Source organism: Chenopodium quinoa, unplaced genomic scaffold, assembly GCF_001683475.1.
Source record: "Chenopodium quinoa cultivar QQ74 unplaced genomic scaffold, ASM168347v1, whole genome shotgun sequence".
Lineage (NCBI taxonomy): Eukaryota > Viridiplantae > Streptophyta > Magnoliopsida > Caryophyllales > Amaranthaceae > Chenopodium > Chenopodium quinoa.
The window spans coordinates 738,792-750,917 of NW_018742589.1; the positions used below are offsets into that span (position 1 = coordinate 738,792).

The 12,126-nt window shown below is 33.6% G+C and overlaps 1 protein-coding gene across 1 annotated transcript; it reads left to right on the forward strand.

Annotated features, from left to right (window-relative positions):
• Positions 1 to 7,100: 7,100 nt before the first annotated feature.
• Positions 7,101 to 9,512, forward strand: LOC110721103 (AAA-ATPase At4g25835-like). The gene has a single exon (XM_021900230.1). It carries the CDS (start codon positions 7,756 to 7,758, stop codon positions 9,322 to 9,324), a length of 1,569 nt encoding a protein of 522 aa, XP_021755922.1. The 5' UTR covers positions 7,101 to 7,755; the 3' UTR covers positions 9,325 to 9,512.
• Positions 9,513 to 12,126: the final 2,614 nt, after the last annotated feature.

Here is a 12,126-nt window from a genome sequence, read left to right on the forward strand (position 1 = left end):
AAAAATTTCTGCAAATTTTATTTCCGGGCGAAAAAAAATTCAAAAAATTCCAAAATTAGAGGCTAATTATCAACGCTTTTTGAGAAATTTTGGAGGTTTTGAGGTCCAATGTCGGAAAGTCTTGAAATTATATAAGATACCTCTCGGGGTCATATAATGCCGTTTGGAACCATATATGATCTTTATTTGTTGTTCATAAATGTTCGTGCTAGGGTTGAATTAATGAAATCGGTGCAAGTTGTAAACTGTTAAATTGGTCGTTTAAAGGGAAATTGGATGGTTCCACACACCCAATTTCACTCCTAGAGGGTATTAGGGACAGTAAACATTTCGGAAATTTTTTTTTCGAGCGAAAAAAAAGTCAAAAAGTTCCAAAATTGAAAGCTAAATATCCACGTTTTTTTGAAAATTTTTGGAGGTTTCGGGGCCAATGGAAAAAAGATTTGATATTTAAAGGAATACATCTCGAGGTCATATAATGCCGTTTGGAACCATATATGATTATTATATGTTGTCATAAATGTTTGTAGTATGATTGGGTTAATGAAATCCGTGTAAGTTGTAAACCGGTAAATTTGTCGTTTAAAGGCAAAATTAAATGGTTCCATTAACCCAGGTTGTCTCTCGGAGGGTATTAGGACCATGGTAATATGTCGACAATTTTTATTTCTAGGCGAAAAAAAGTCAAAAATTCCATAATTGAAGACTAATTTCCACGGTTTTATGGAAATTTTAAGAGGTTTCGGGGCACAGTTTCGAAAAGTCTTGAAATTCTATGGGATACATAGCGGGGTCATATAATGCCGTTTAGAACCCTATATGATCATTATTTGTTGTCATAAATGTTCGTGGTAGGCTTGAGTTAATGAAATCGGGGCAAGTTGTAAACTGTTAAATTGGTCGTTTAAAGGCAAATTGGACGGTCCCACCCACCCAATGGGACTCAAGGACAGTATTAGGGAAACATGGTGAACGTTTCGGAAATTTTTATTTCAGGGCAAAAAAAAGTGAAAATTTTCAAAATTGAAGGCTAATATCCACGCTTTTTGAAAACTTTTTAGGTTTCGAAGCCTGGTGTCAAAAAGTCTTAAAATTCTATGGGATGCATCTCGGGTCATATAATGTCGTTTGGAACCATATATGATCATTATTTGTTGCCATAAATGTTCGTGGTAGGCTTGAATTAATGAAATGGGGGCAAGTTTTAAACCGGTAAATTGGTCGTTTAGAGGCTAATTGGACGGTTCCACCCACCCAATGGGACTCAAGGACAGTATTAGGGAACATGGTGAACATTTCGGAAATTTTTATTTCCAGAGAAAAAAAAAGTAAAAAAAAATCAAAATTGAAGGCTAATATCCACGTTTTTTGAAAATTTTTGAGGTTTCGAAGTCCGGTGTCGAAAAGTCTTGAAATTCTATGGGATGCATCTCGGGTCATATAATGCCGTTTGGAACCATATATGATCATTATTTATTGTCATAAATGGTCGTGGTAGGCTTGAATTAATGAAATCGGTGCAAGTTGTAAACCGGTAAATTGGTCGTTTTAAAGGCAATTTTTATTTTCCGGATGAAAAAATTCTAAAATTGAACGCTAATATTCACATTATTTTGAGAAATTTGGAGGTTTCGGGTTGAGCTGTAACTCGGGTAAATGGGTCGGGTTTGGGTCGGTAAGAGTGGGTCGGGTCAACTCGGGTTGGTTCAATTCGCATTAATTCCATAACTTATGTAGGTCGGGTTTGGGTTTGGTCATGCTTGAGTCGGGTCACGTTAGGTCATACTTCTTATCGGGTTTGGGTCGGGTTCATAACAGGTCAGATTACATTCGGGTCAGGTGAACAATAGGACGGGTTTAATTCAGGTTTTCATGGGTTAAAACGAGTTAGGATGATTCTCGGGTTCGAGTCGGCTTTAATTGGTTTAAGTCAATAATTTGCGGGTTAAAATCAGGTGGGGTCATTCACGGGTTTGAGTCGGTTTTTGGTTCAAGTCAACAATTTGCGGGGTATAATCAGGTCGGGTCATTCTCGGGTTTATGTCCGGTCCGGTTCAAGTCAATAATTTGCGGGTTATACTCAGGTTAGGTCATTTTCAAGTCGGGTCATTCTCTTCAAGTCGGGTTATGTTCAAGCCAATAATTTGCAGGTTACTATCAGGTCGGGTCATTTCTAAGTCGGGTCATATTCAGGTTCAACTAACTATAAATAGATAACATTTTTATCAAGCTTATTATTTCCTTTGACTATAATATATATGGCAATATACTAGGTAAATATAGTCTATAATTTAAGAAGATATAGTTATCTCCTTTGACCATACAAACAAATATATATTATATTAAAATCTTAAATTTGAGGATGATGCTTCTTTCTTTTGCTAGCCTGGACCGACTTAGTCTCCCCAAACAAAATGCTTTGATCAACAATAATAAGGTGGTCTAAATTGCATTTAAGGTGATTTGAAATCAGGTCAGGAACAATTTGGGTTGAAATTAGGTCGGGTCAATAACAAATCGTGTTGATTTCGAGTCGGGTTAGTAAAAATCGGGTTGAATTTTTGGGTTGGGTTAGTAATAGGTCTGGTAAAATTGGGGTCGGGTCAATAACAAGTCGGGTTGAATTTGGGTCAGGTCAATAACAAGTCGGGTTGAATTTGGGTCAGGTCAATAACAAGTCGAGTTGATTTCGAGTCGGGTTTGTAACAGGTTGGGTTAAATTCGGGTCGGGTTAGGAACGAGTCGGGTTGAATTCAGGTCAGGTTAGTAACAAGTCTGGTTAAATTCTGGTTTTGACGGTTTTAAAACGGGTTTGGGTCAATTTCGATTCAAGTCGGGTTTGGTTTAGGTCAATAACTACGGGTTACATTCGGGTGTGTCATCTCTAGGTCAGTTCATGTTCGGGTCTTACAAACTCAAGTCAACTCGGGTCTAGGGTTGGTTTCAGGTTGGGTCATGTCGGGTTTGGGTCACCATTTTTTCGGGTTCAGATGGGTCGGTTAATAATTGGGTTTAAGTCGGTATTTCGGGTCGGATCAACTTTTGACAGCTCTAATTTTGACACACCATAATTGATTTTGATACACTTTTTTTTGTGAGGGCACAATTTTGTATGCTCTCTTGCATATGGGTGTGCTATAATCAATTAACGGTGTGCTAAAATCAATTTTCGGACTTAACCTCATGACTGCGAGGTCCAAATAATACAAATATTGTCCAACATTAGCTGATATAGTATCCAAATTCACTAAACTCCTCAATGGTAAAATCCAATAATAAGATTGAAAAAGTAAATAAGATCAGACCATCTTCTTTGAGAAAGAACAAGTCTGATGAATGAAAATTGGAATCCATGTAGAGTCAGAAATCAGAATATTAACAGATTTGATCCGTTTAGAGGTTTAATCAGAAGATTCTGTTGCATTTTGTTGCCAACGATGGCTTTTTCATTGGTTGTTCTTTTTTCTTATTTACATGTAACGTGACCACCGTAATTGTGTAGGGAGCCCCAGTTGATCTCAGAGATTAACAATCTAATTTATCCCCTCTCACAACTTTATGTGTTGAAATCTGTGCCACTTTATTATTTAACTTTTATCATTTAAAAAATAAAAGAAAATGAATAAATTGTGAGAGGAGATTTATTCACATCATTTATCTCAGAGATTAACTTGAATTTACCCGTATTTGTGAGCTGATGAAACAATTTTTATCTGATTTTTTTTTTTTTTAATGTTGCAAATATTTTAATTAAATTTATTTTATGTTTATAATTTTATTTTACTGTACAAAAATTTTACTACAGTAGTAATTAAATTCATTTTATGTTTATAATTATATTTTACTGTATTTTTTACAGTGGGAACTTCTGACATTAGGAATACAGAGAGGCAGAGATTACTTTATCGTGGAGTTTTACTTGCAAGTGTAAAAAACTAAAAATAGAGAGTTTCATGAGTACTCCGTAGTAAATAACAACCATCAAATCCTTTGTTTTTTACCTTTTACATGCAAGTTAATATATGAGCCAAATTTGTCAGAGGATCATGTACCCAAATAATCGAAAATGATTTTGCTAGCAGCCTTTTTTAGGTAAACTTTTTTTTTTTTTTTTTTTTTTTTTTTTTTTGGTTCAAGTAATTTTGGATGATATTGTCTAGCACTAAGGCCCTGTTCTTTTGAATTTTTGAATAGAGCAGAGCACATTTCAGCAGAGTAGAGTAAATTGAAGCAGTGCAAATTTTATTATTATTATTATTAGTATTATTTTTAATTAGAGCAAAGCAGATTAAAGCAGAGCAGAACAACTCTAAAGAACAGGCCTAACTAATTTATTGTAATCTACTACGGAGTACTACACTACTACTGTAGTAAATACTCCCTAGTAATGAATTTTATTTATGACCAAAAATTGTAATAGTCAACCTCAATAGAAAATGTCCATGATATTATCTATTAGATAAAAGTATTTTAAATTGTTTATTACTCGTATAAGACTTTATCATAAAAAAGAGATATGGAGTACTAGATTTATTCTAGCTGAGAATCGGACTATAAGTTGGTTGTTTGGAGCAAAAATCTCAAAATACTTTGTAGGGCATTATTAATTTGGATTTTTCTAAGGGGCCACTTTTGAGAAAGAGCAGTCTAGTAAGTTCCTTTTATTTCAAATAAAATAAAATAAAATAAATTAGACTAGATAAAAATTACGAACTAATTTGTTTCAATAGTTGATATATACCTTTATTAAAAAAAAATTACTCCTAATTAAATGGATGCCAAACAAAAGGAAGTAAATTATTTAACAAAATCAATGCATGATAAATGTATAGTTGCTGCCTTTGTTTGCAAATGTATTTCAAACACTACTTCATGTTTAATTTTGTAGATCAAGGCCAATGATAAAACTTCAATATACAATTATACATATAGGGAGATAGTACAAGGTTCCAAATATAAAAAGAACATAAGCTAATTTTTAATTTGACAATGATTATGGTTGTAATTATATATTGATCAAAGCTTAATTATAAATGTTTAGGATGAACAAGTGTACATACCAAAATAAAATCCACTTTTAAATAATTGAACAAGAATAATATATACTACATTTTTTTTGTATAAAATTTGTTGAAGAAATTAAAAAAAGTTTAGTAACAAAGTAACATCTGAATATTGGACAGCTTATATATAGTACGAGTAGTATAGATTATATACGGACACTACATATGGTACGGCCAAATGGGTCAAGGTGTTTCACATGTTTGAGCTAATAATTCTTGTTATTTTCTTGCAACTTTTATGTTCAAGTGTTAAGTCCAAATCTTACCTACATAACTTTTTGAAGATGCATAAATATTTGAATGTACTTCAATTTGTTCATTATTATTTGGGGATACTTCAAACTGGCTTCCAGCTCAATTGTCACTCAAGTGGGGGTAGTATTTTTATTTATTGCCTACAATGGCTACAATACTTTGCTAGTGGGGTGAACATACAAAATCAAGGGTTGTACTCTAGTTATCTATGGTTGGATGTTGGATGTTGACTGATTCATATATTTTGTTCGGGTAGAATGTACTAATTACAAAGTACTATTAAAATTTTTTTACTAATTACTCAATATATATATATATATATATATATATATATATATATATATATATATATATATATATATATATATATATATATATATATATATATATATATATATATATATATATATATATATATATATAGTACTCTAGACCTCTAGTATTAATAAGTGCACGTTTATGGTGGATGTGGATATAAAATACAAACAAATAAGAAAATTAGAAAATTACTATGAAAGGATCGGAAAGGCAATAACAAAAGTATTAACTTTACTCGATCATATATAGATTTTGTTCTCTTTTTACACAAAACTTTTGTACATGCACGGAGGATGAGCTTAAGGCATGCAGGACGTATGGTATGGCATGATTAAACTGCAACTGTATGCATGCATGAAGGATGAGAAACAGTAGTACTAATGTAATAATTCATTTAGATTTAATATACAGTGGATATTAAAATGGTTATACTTTTCACAAGCAAGATTTGATATAGCTCATTGATTATTGAGAATTACTAAGCTCTTAACCTTGAGGTGATAAGGTCGGATCTTTTCATTTACTTATCTTTGTCTTTCAATTCAACAAGATGTCTAACTGGTATATATTGGAGTTAAGAAATTGTAGTATAATAAAGTTAAAATAAAACATATATAGGCATAGAGGCCAACTACATCTACATATAGATGTAATAATGAAAATGAGGAAAAGAATCATCATGATGATATCTTCCCTTTCTTTTAATTTGGCGCTGAATCCCAAATTTATTAGCACTATTGATTGTTTTATAGATTTTCATTCCCTTATCAAGCAAAGTTGTTCTTTTTAGCTTCTATATGTCTGCCAAATATTGCCTGTCAATTGCCATACTATTGGCTAGGCTAGGAAGACCCCCAAACGACCAAGAAATCAAATCTGCCGTTACTAATACTATTTTTTATTATGATAAAAAAATAAGTTGTTAATTAAATTTTATTTTTATGTAATCCTCCACGATAATGCATAAACTAAACTAGTTCAAAAATCAAAATTAGAGCGAGGGATGTCTCAAATGGTTAAAACTTAAAACTCTCTTCCGATTTCAAGAAATTTTGGGATCAATTTTCATTTCTGCCATTGCTCCCATTGGGCTCTCTAAAAAAAAAGCCTAAATTAAACTAGTGTAAAATAAAAATAAAGTTAAATTAATTTTATTGTATGTAGTATTAATTCAACTGAGAGATGTGTCAACTAAAAAGAATCAAATAACTACAACATTGTAACACTCCATTCATTTCAAAACAATTAACACATTCCCTTATGATTTTAGGCACACAGCTAGTTTAAGAAAATAATAGATGGTGACAATAATATGAGCTGTTAATTGAAATTTTTTGAAAGAAAAGATGTTTAATTAATGTATAATATATACTAGTGATTAGATTTAGTTTATATAAGTCTTTAGTGGTAAAAGTTAATGAGTCATGGTGTGTGTGGTATATATAATCTAATAACAATAGTCTTTTGTCACTTATAGATAGTAGTGTGTCAATTATTTTTAAACAATCAAGAAAGAAAAAGTGTGTCAATTATTTTTAAACACTCAAGAAAGAAAAAGTGTGTCAATTATTCTGAAACAACTTAGAAAGAAAAGTGTGTCAATTATTTCAAAATGAGAAGAATATATGTGTTAATTATTTAGAAATGAACCAAGGAAAAAAAAGTGTATCATATTTAATTACCTGTTATTTTGAAACAGAGAGAAAATAAACACGAATCAGACACGACACAATGTAATGTATGTGGAACCTATGATTTAAAACCATATATAAATCTGAAAAAAAAACAAGACAAAAAGAGAGAGGGTGGAAAAAGAGAGAAGAAAGGAAACAAATCATAAACCTACTCATAATACTATCCTACTACACATCTCACATAAAAACAGCCTAAAAAGATGCCTCCTCTTTCTGTCCCTTATGATGATATCCAATGTCCCTCTCACTTGACTACTTATATAACCCTCTTTTCATTTCATCTTCATTTTAATTTTCTTCTCACTCACCCCTACTCTACTTACTACTCACTCGACCTACAATTTTAATTAATTTCATCTATAAATTCTGGTTTTATGCAACAACAAATTTTTATCATCACATAATTTTTGTATTAGAAAAAAAAAATGAGAGAATTTTGGACCTCATTAGCTTCATTAATGGGGGTACTAGCTTTTTGCCAAAGTTTACTAACAACAATTTTCCCACCTTCATTTCGTTACACTTTTCTCAAATTCTTCAACAGAATTTCTAATTACTTCTCTTGTTATTGCTACTTCGATATAACTGAGATAGACGGCGTTAACACGAACGAGCTGTATAACGCCGTCCAGCTCTATCTTAGCTCTACCGCGGCCGCAACAGCTGCGTCCGCGGGTAGGCTAAGCTTAACCCGGTCCCTAAACTCCTCGGCCGTAACGTTCGGGTTGGCACACAATGACACCCTATTTGATACGTTCAAAGGGGTTGCAGTTCAGTGGGAGCACATTGTTACACAACGACCTTCTCAGTCCTTCTCTTGGCGGCCCGTGCCCGATGAGAAGCGCGGGTTCAGTCTTCGGGTCAAGAAATCGGCCAAAGATATGGTGTTGGGCCCGTACTTGGATCACATCATGGACCGGGCCGGGGAGATTCGGAGGTTGAATCAAGACCGGTATTTGTACACCAATTCCCGGGGCGGGTCCATGGACTCGGCCCGGCCCGGTCACCCGTGGGAGGCGGTGCCATTCAAGCATCCCTCCACGTTCGACACGCTCGCGATCGACCCAAGGAGGAAGGCCGAGATCATGGCCGATCTCAAGGAGTTCGCGGGCGGAGAGTCCTTCTACCGGGCCACGGGCCGGGCCTGGAAGCGCGGGTACCTCTTATACGGCCCGCCCGGAACGGGAAAGTCGAGCATGATTGCTGCAATGGCGAATTATCTCAATTACGACATCTACGACCTCGAGATTACGGAGGTGTCGTCCAACTCCGAGCTCAGGAAGCTGCTCATGAAGACGACGTCGAAGTCGATTATCGTGATCGAGGATATCGACTGCTCGATCGACCTATCGGACCGGCAGAAGGACAACAAGCACAGCAAGTACCGCCAGAGTGGCGGGCACGGGAATTACCCGGGCCCGGATGACGGCCCTGGTGGGCCCGGTATGGTGACTCTATCGGGCCTGCTGAACTTCACGGACGGGCTGTGGTCGTGCTGCGGTAGCGAGAGGATATTCGTGTTTACAACGAATCATGTGGAGAAGCTTGATCCTGCATTGCTGAGGTGTGGTAGGATGGATATGCACATTCACCTTAGCAACTGTTCTTTTGAAGCCTTGAAGATTTTGCTAAGGAATTATGTGGGGTTAGAGGAGAATGATCTAGATTCCGAGACGATAGCCGAGTTCGAGGCGGTGGTGGGGAAGGCGGGGATGACCCCGGCTGATGTGAGCGAGGTGTTGATTAGGCATCGGAGAGAAAGGATGAAGGCGGTTAAAGAGTTGCTTGTGGAGCTTAAGAGGAGGGCGGAGGGTGGTAAGAATGAGTGTGTACGAGGCCGGGTTTCGAGTTTAGAGGAGCAAGAGGAGGAGGAGAAGAGGGAGCTTGAGATGATGCATAGCAATGCAAATGGTGGTGATCAAGAAAAGGAGGGCAATGTTGTGGTGGATGAGGATGACCTTTTTTTCAAGGAGAATGATAAGAAGTTCAATTAAGACAATATTATGGTACTATTATTATTACTATTTACTAGTGTAACGTTTCTTGGTTCTTCTCATTTTTCTTCAATTTTAGGATTTTAAAAAGAAAATATTATGAAAGAAAAAAAAAAGATTGAGGGATAGGGTAAAGGGGACAAGAAATTGGCAATGGTAATGATGAAGTGAGTGAATTTGATGATTTTGGGAACAAAAAAAAGTGAAGAGTAGGATGATGTTCATCATATCATAATTTCTTGTTATTGTTACTGTTAAGAGATTGATTAAGTTGTAGTTGTAGTACATTATTATTATGTCATGAAAGTAAGACGATTAGATGCATGAAAATCAGACATGACAAGAAATGCAATTTACCCTTATATAAAGTGATGTTAATCCCTATTTTGTCATTTTGTATACATCATCTTAATCTTTATACAAGTATTATTTTTTCTTGATCAACCCCTGAATGAAATGCCTGAAGATTATCTTATTGTAACAGTAAATTATCATGTCAGATTCAGTAATAGTCATGTTTTTATTGACGATCTGTAATTTGAACCTATCAAATTAATTAACTTCTTAGGAATAAATAGGATTACTTAAGTTTAGTTTACTCTGATGTATAATGCAATTTAACATCATTTAAAAGACGAAAAATTCATATAAGAACAATATACTAGTATACCTTAATTAAATGGCCGGGAAAAAAAAAATTAAATAAGCTAGTAGAGAAAAAAACGGAGTCATGAAGTTTAAAATGATGACGAGATGAATTCTAGCTCGAAACTTCCAAAGCTAATAATATACTCTATATTGAATAACCTCTATCTTTACCAATTTATTTATTTATTTTGGTAAAAAAATATTAGTACATGTTTTTTATGGGGGTCATAAACTGACCTCACTTAAATACTTAATTAACAATAACAACCTTAGCTTTATTCCAATGGAATAATATGTGTCATGCCACCACTACTGTTGGAAGTATGATGCTCTACCAAGCTTGACAGTATTAATCATAAATTATGCACTTCTATTATTTAAATGGCTAATTAAGTAAATAGTATAATTCTATGAGTATGTGTGTAATTTGTTTTCTTTTGTGAGCTTAGCATACTAAATTAATTAAGAATAGAATGGACCCATTAATTTTTGACATATATTGTTCTATTAATCAATTATATACTTGTATAAAAAAAAAAAAAAGGAAGCAAATAAAGCCAAATGAGAATAAATTAGCCTAAGATTAAAATCAAAGATTGAGCTGGATGGATATTGGATAACTTAAAAAGTTAGATATCTAGTTTGCATGTGCTGGCTAATTAGTCCAAAATAGAGCTATTTATTTGGCTGACATAAAACTACAATTTATACCGGAACAAGTGTTGAGGTAGGACATCCTAACTTTCTTTCTTTTACAATTTGCCACATCCTAGTGGAGTTGGTTTGGTACTCTATTACTATATTGTGCATCTTACATTTCCATCTTATGTATAAATGTATTCATCTTTACTTTCCCTTCATCCCTTTTATGAGTACTAAACAGTGGACCAAATCTTCTATCTTTGCTGGTGGGTTGGATCAATGAGTAGGATTCAGGTTTCATGTCCAAGTATTGGTTGCGTTCATTTCACTATGAGTTCATGTGTTCATTTAAAAAACTGATATTTATGTCCAATTACTTATATAAAATTTTTATGAATTTAGGGTCTGTTCTCTTACGTTGAAATTTGATCAGTTCAGCTCAGTTCAGTTCAGTTCAGCTCAGCTCAGTTCAGTTCAGTTCAGCTCAGCTCAGTTCAATTCAGTTCAGTTCAGCTCAGCTCAGTTCAGTTCAGCTCCTAATTTCCTTCTCTTATAAAATATTCATTTCATTTCAGTTCAGTTCAGTTCAGCTGAGTTTAGTCAATGAGAACAGACCCTTACTACCTCCGAACTTTTTAGTTACAACAAAAGGGGTATTATTTGTAAGATTTAAAATATTCTTTTGTTGCAACTAAAATAAACGGAGGTAGCATTTAAAATATTCAAAAACTTATATCTAAAAAGTCCAGATGTTTAAAACTTATATCTAAACTTACATTGTATGAAATGTTTAATAATTAAGTAAATTTTGTCTCATCAGTTCTCAATGATATATTTATCAAATATTATAAATGAGATGGATGTTAGGTGGTTGACTACAAGTTGGTCAAGTGTATATTTGTTATGTTACTAATTCAACCAACAAATACTTGAATTATTTGTTCAGCTTAACTAGAGATATTTATCTGGCCCGAACCTTGAGAAAAAAAATTAAGTTTCTAAAAATCAGATTATTCGCAACAAATGCTACTACATAAAAAAAAAAAAAAAGAAAAAAAAAAAAAGAAAAATTATGATGACATTGCAAGGTACATGATTGAAATTAAATGGAACAAATTCTTGTGATTAATTTAATGAATGGAAATTCTTGATTGAATACTAATACTAAAGTGTTACTTGAAAGTGGAAAAGTTCACTGGAAAGTGACAAGGTTATTGTATTAAAATCCAAGGCAAAGTCATCTATCAAAATCATATTCCTAAGACCTCATATATATAATTTATAACTAGAATAATCTTTTACAAAGTACATTGAATATTAATTGGTGCCTTAAAATTTCAGAAAATATTAGGTATCTTGTTTTTTCATATAATTATTATTATTGTCTACTTTAGAATATTTGATTACATACCTTAATGAAAATGTCAAACTTACATTGGTTACAGATTCTTCTAGAATGGATGTCTTCACCATCAAATTATACTTCATGAATCACTTAAACCTTAAAATAAA

Coding starts and splice junctions, on each gene's coding strand:
- LOC110721103 (XM_021900230.1), top strand. CDS start 7,756: ATGAGAGAATTTTGGACCTCATTAGCTTCATTAATGGGGGTACTAGCT.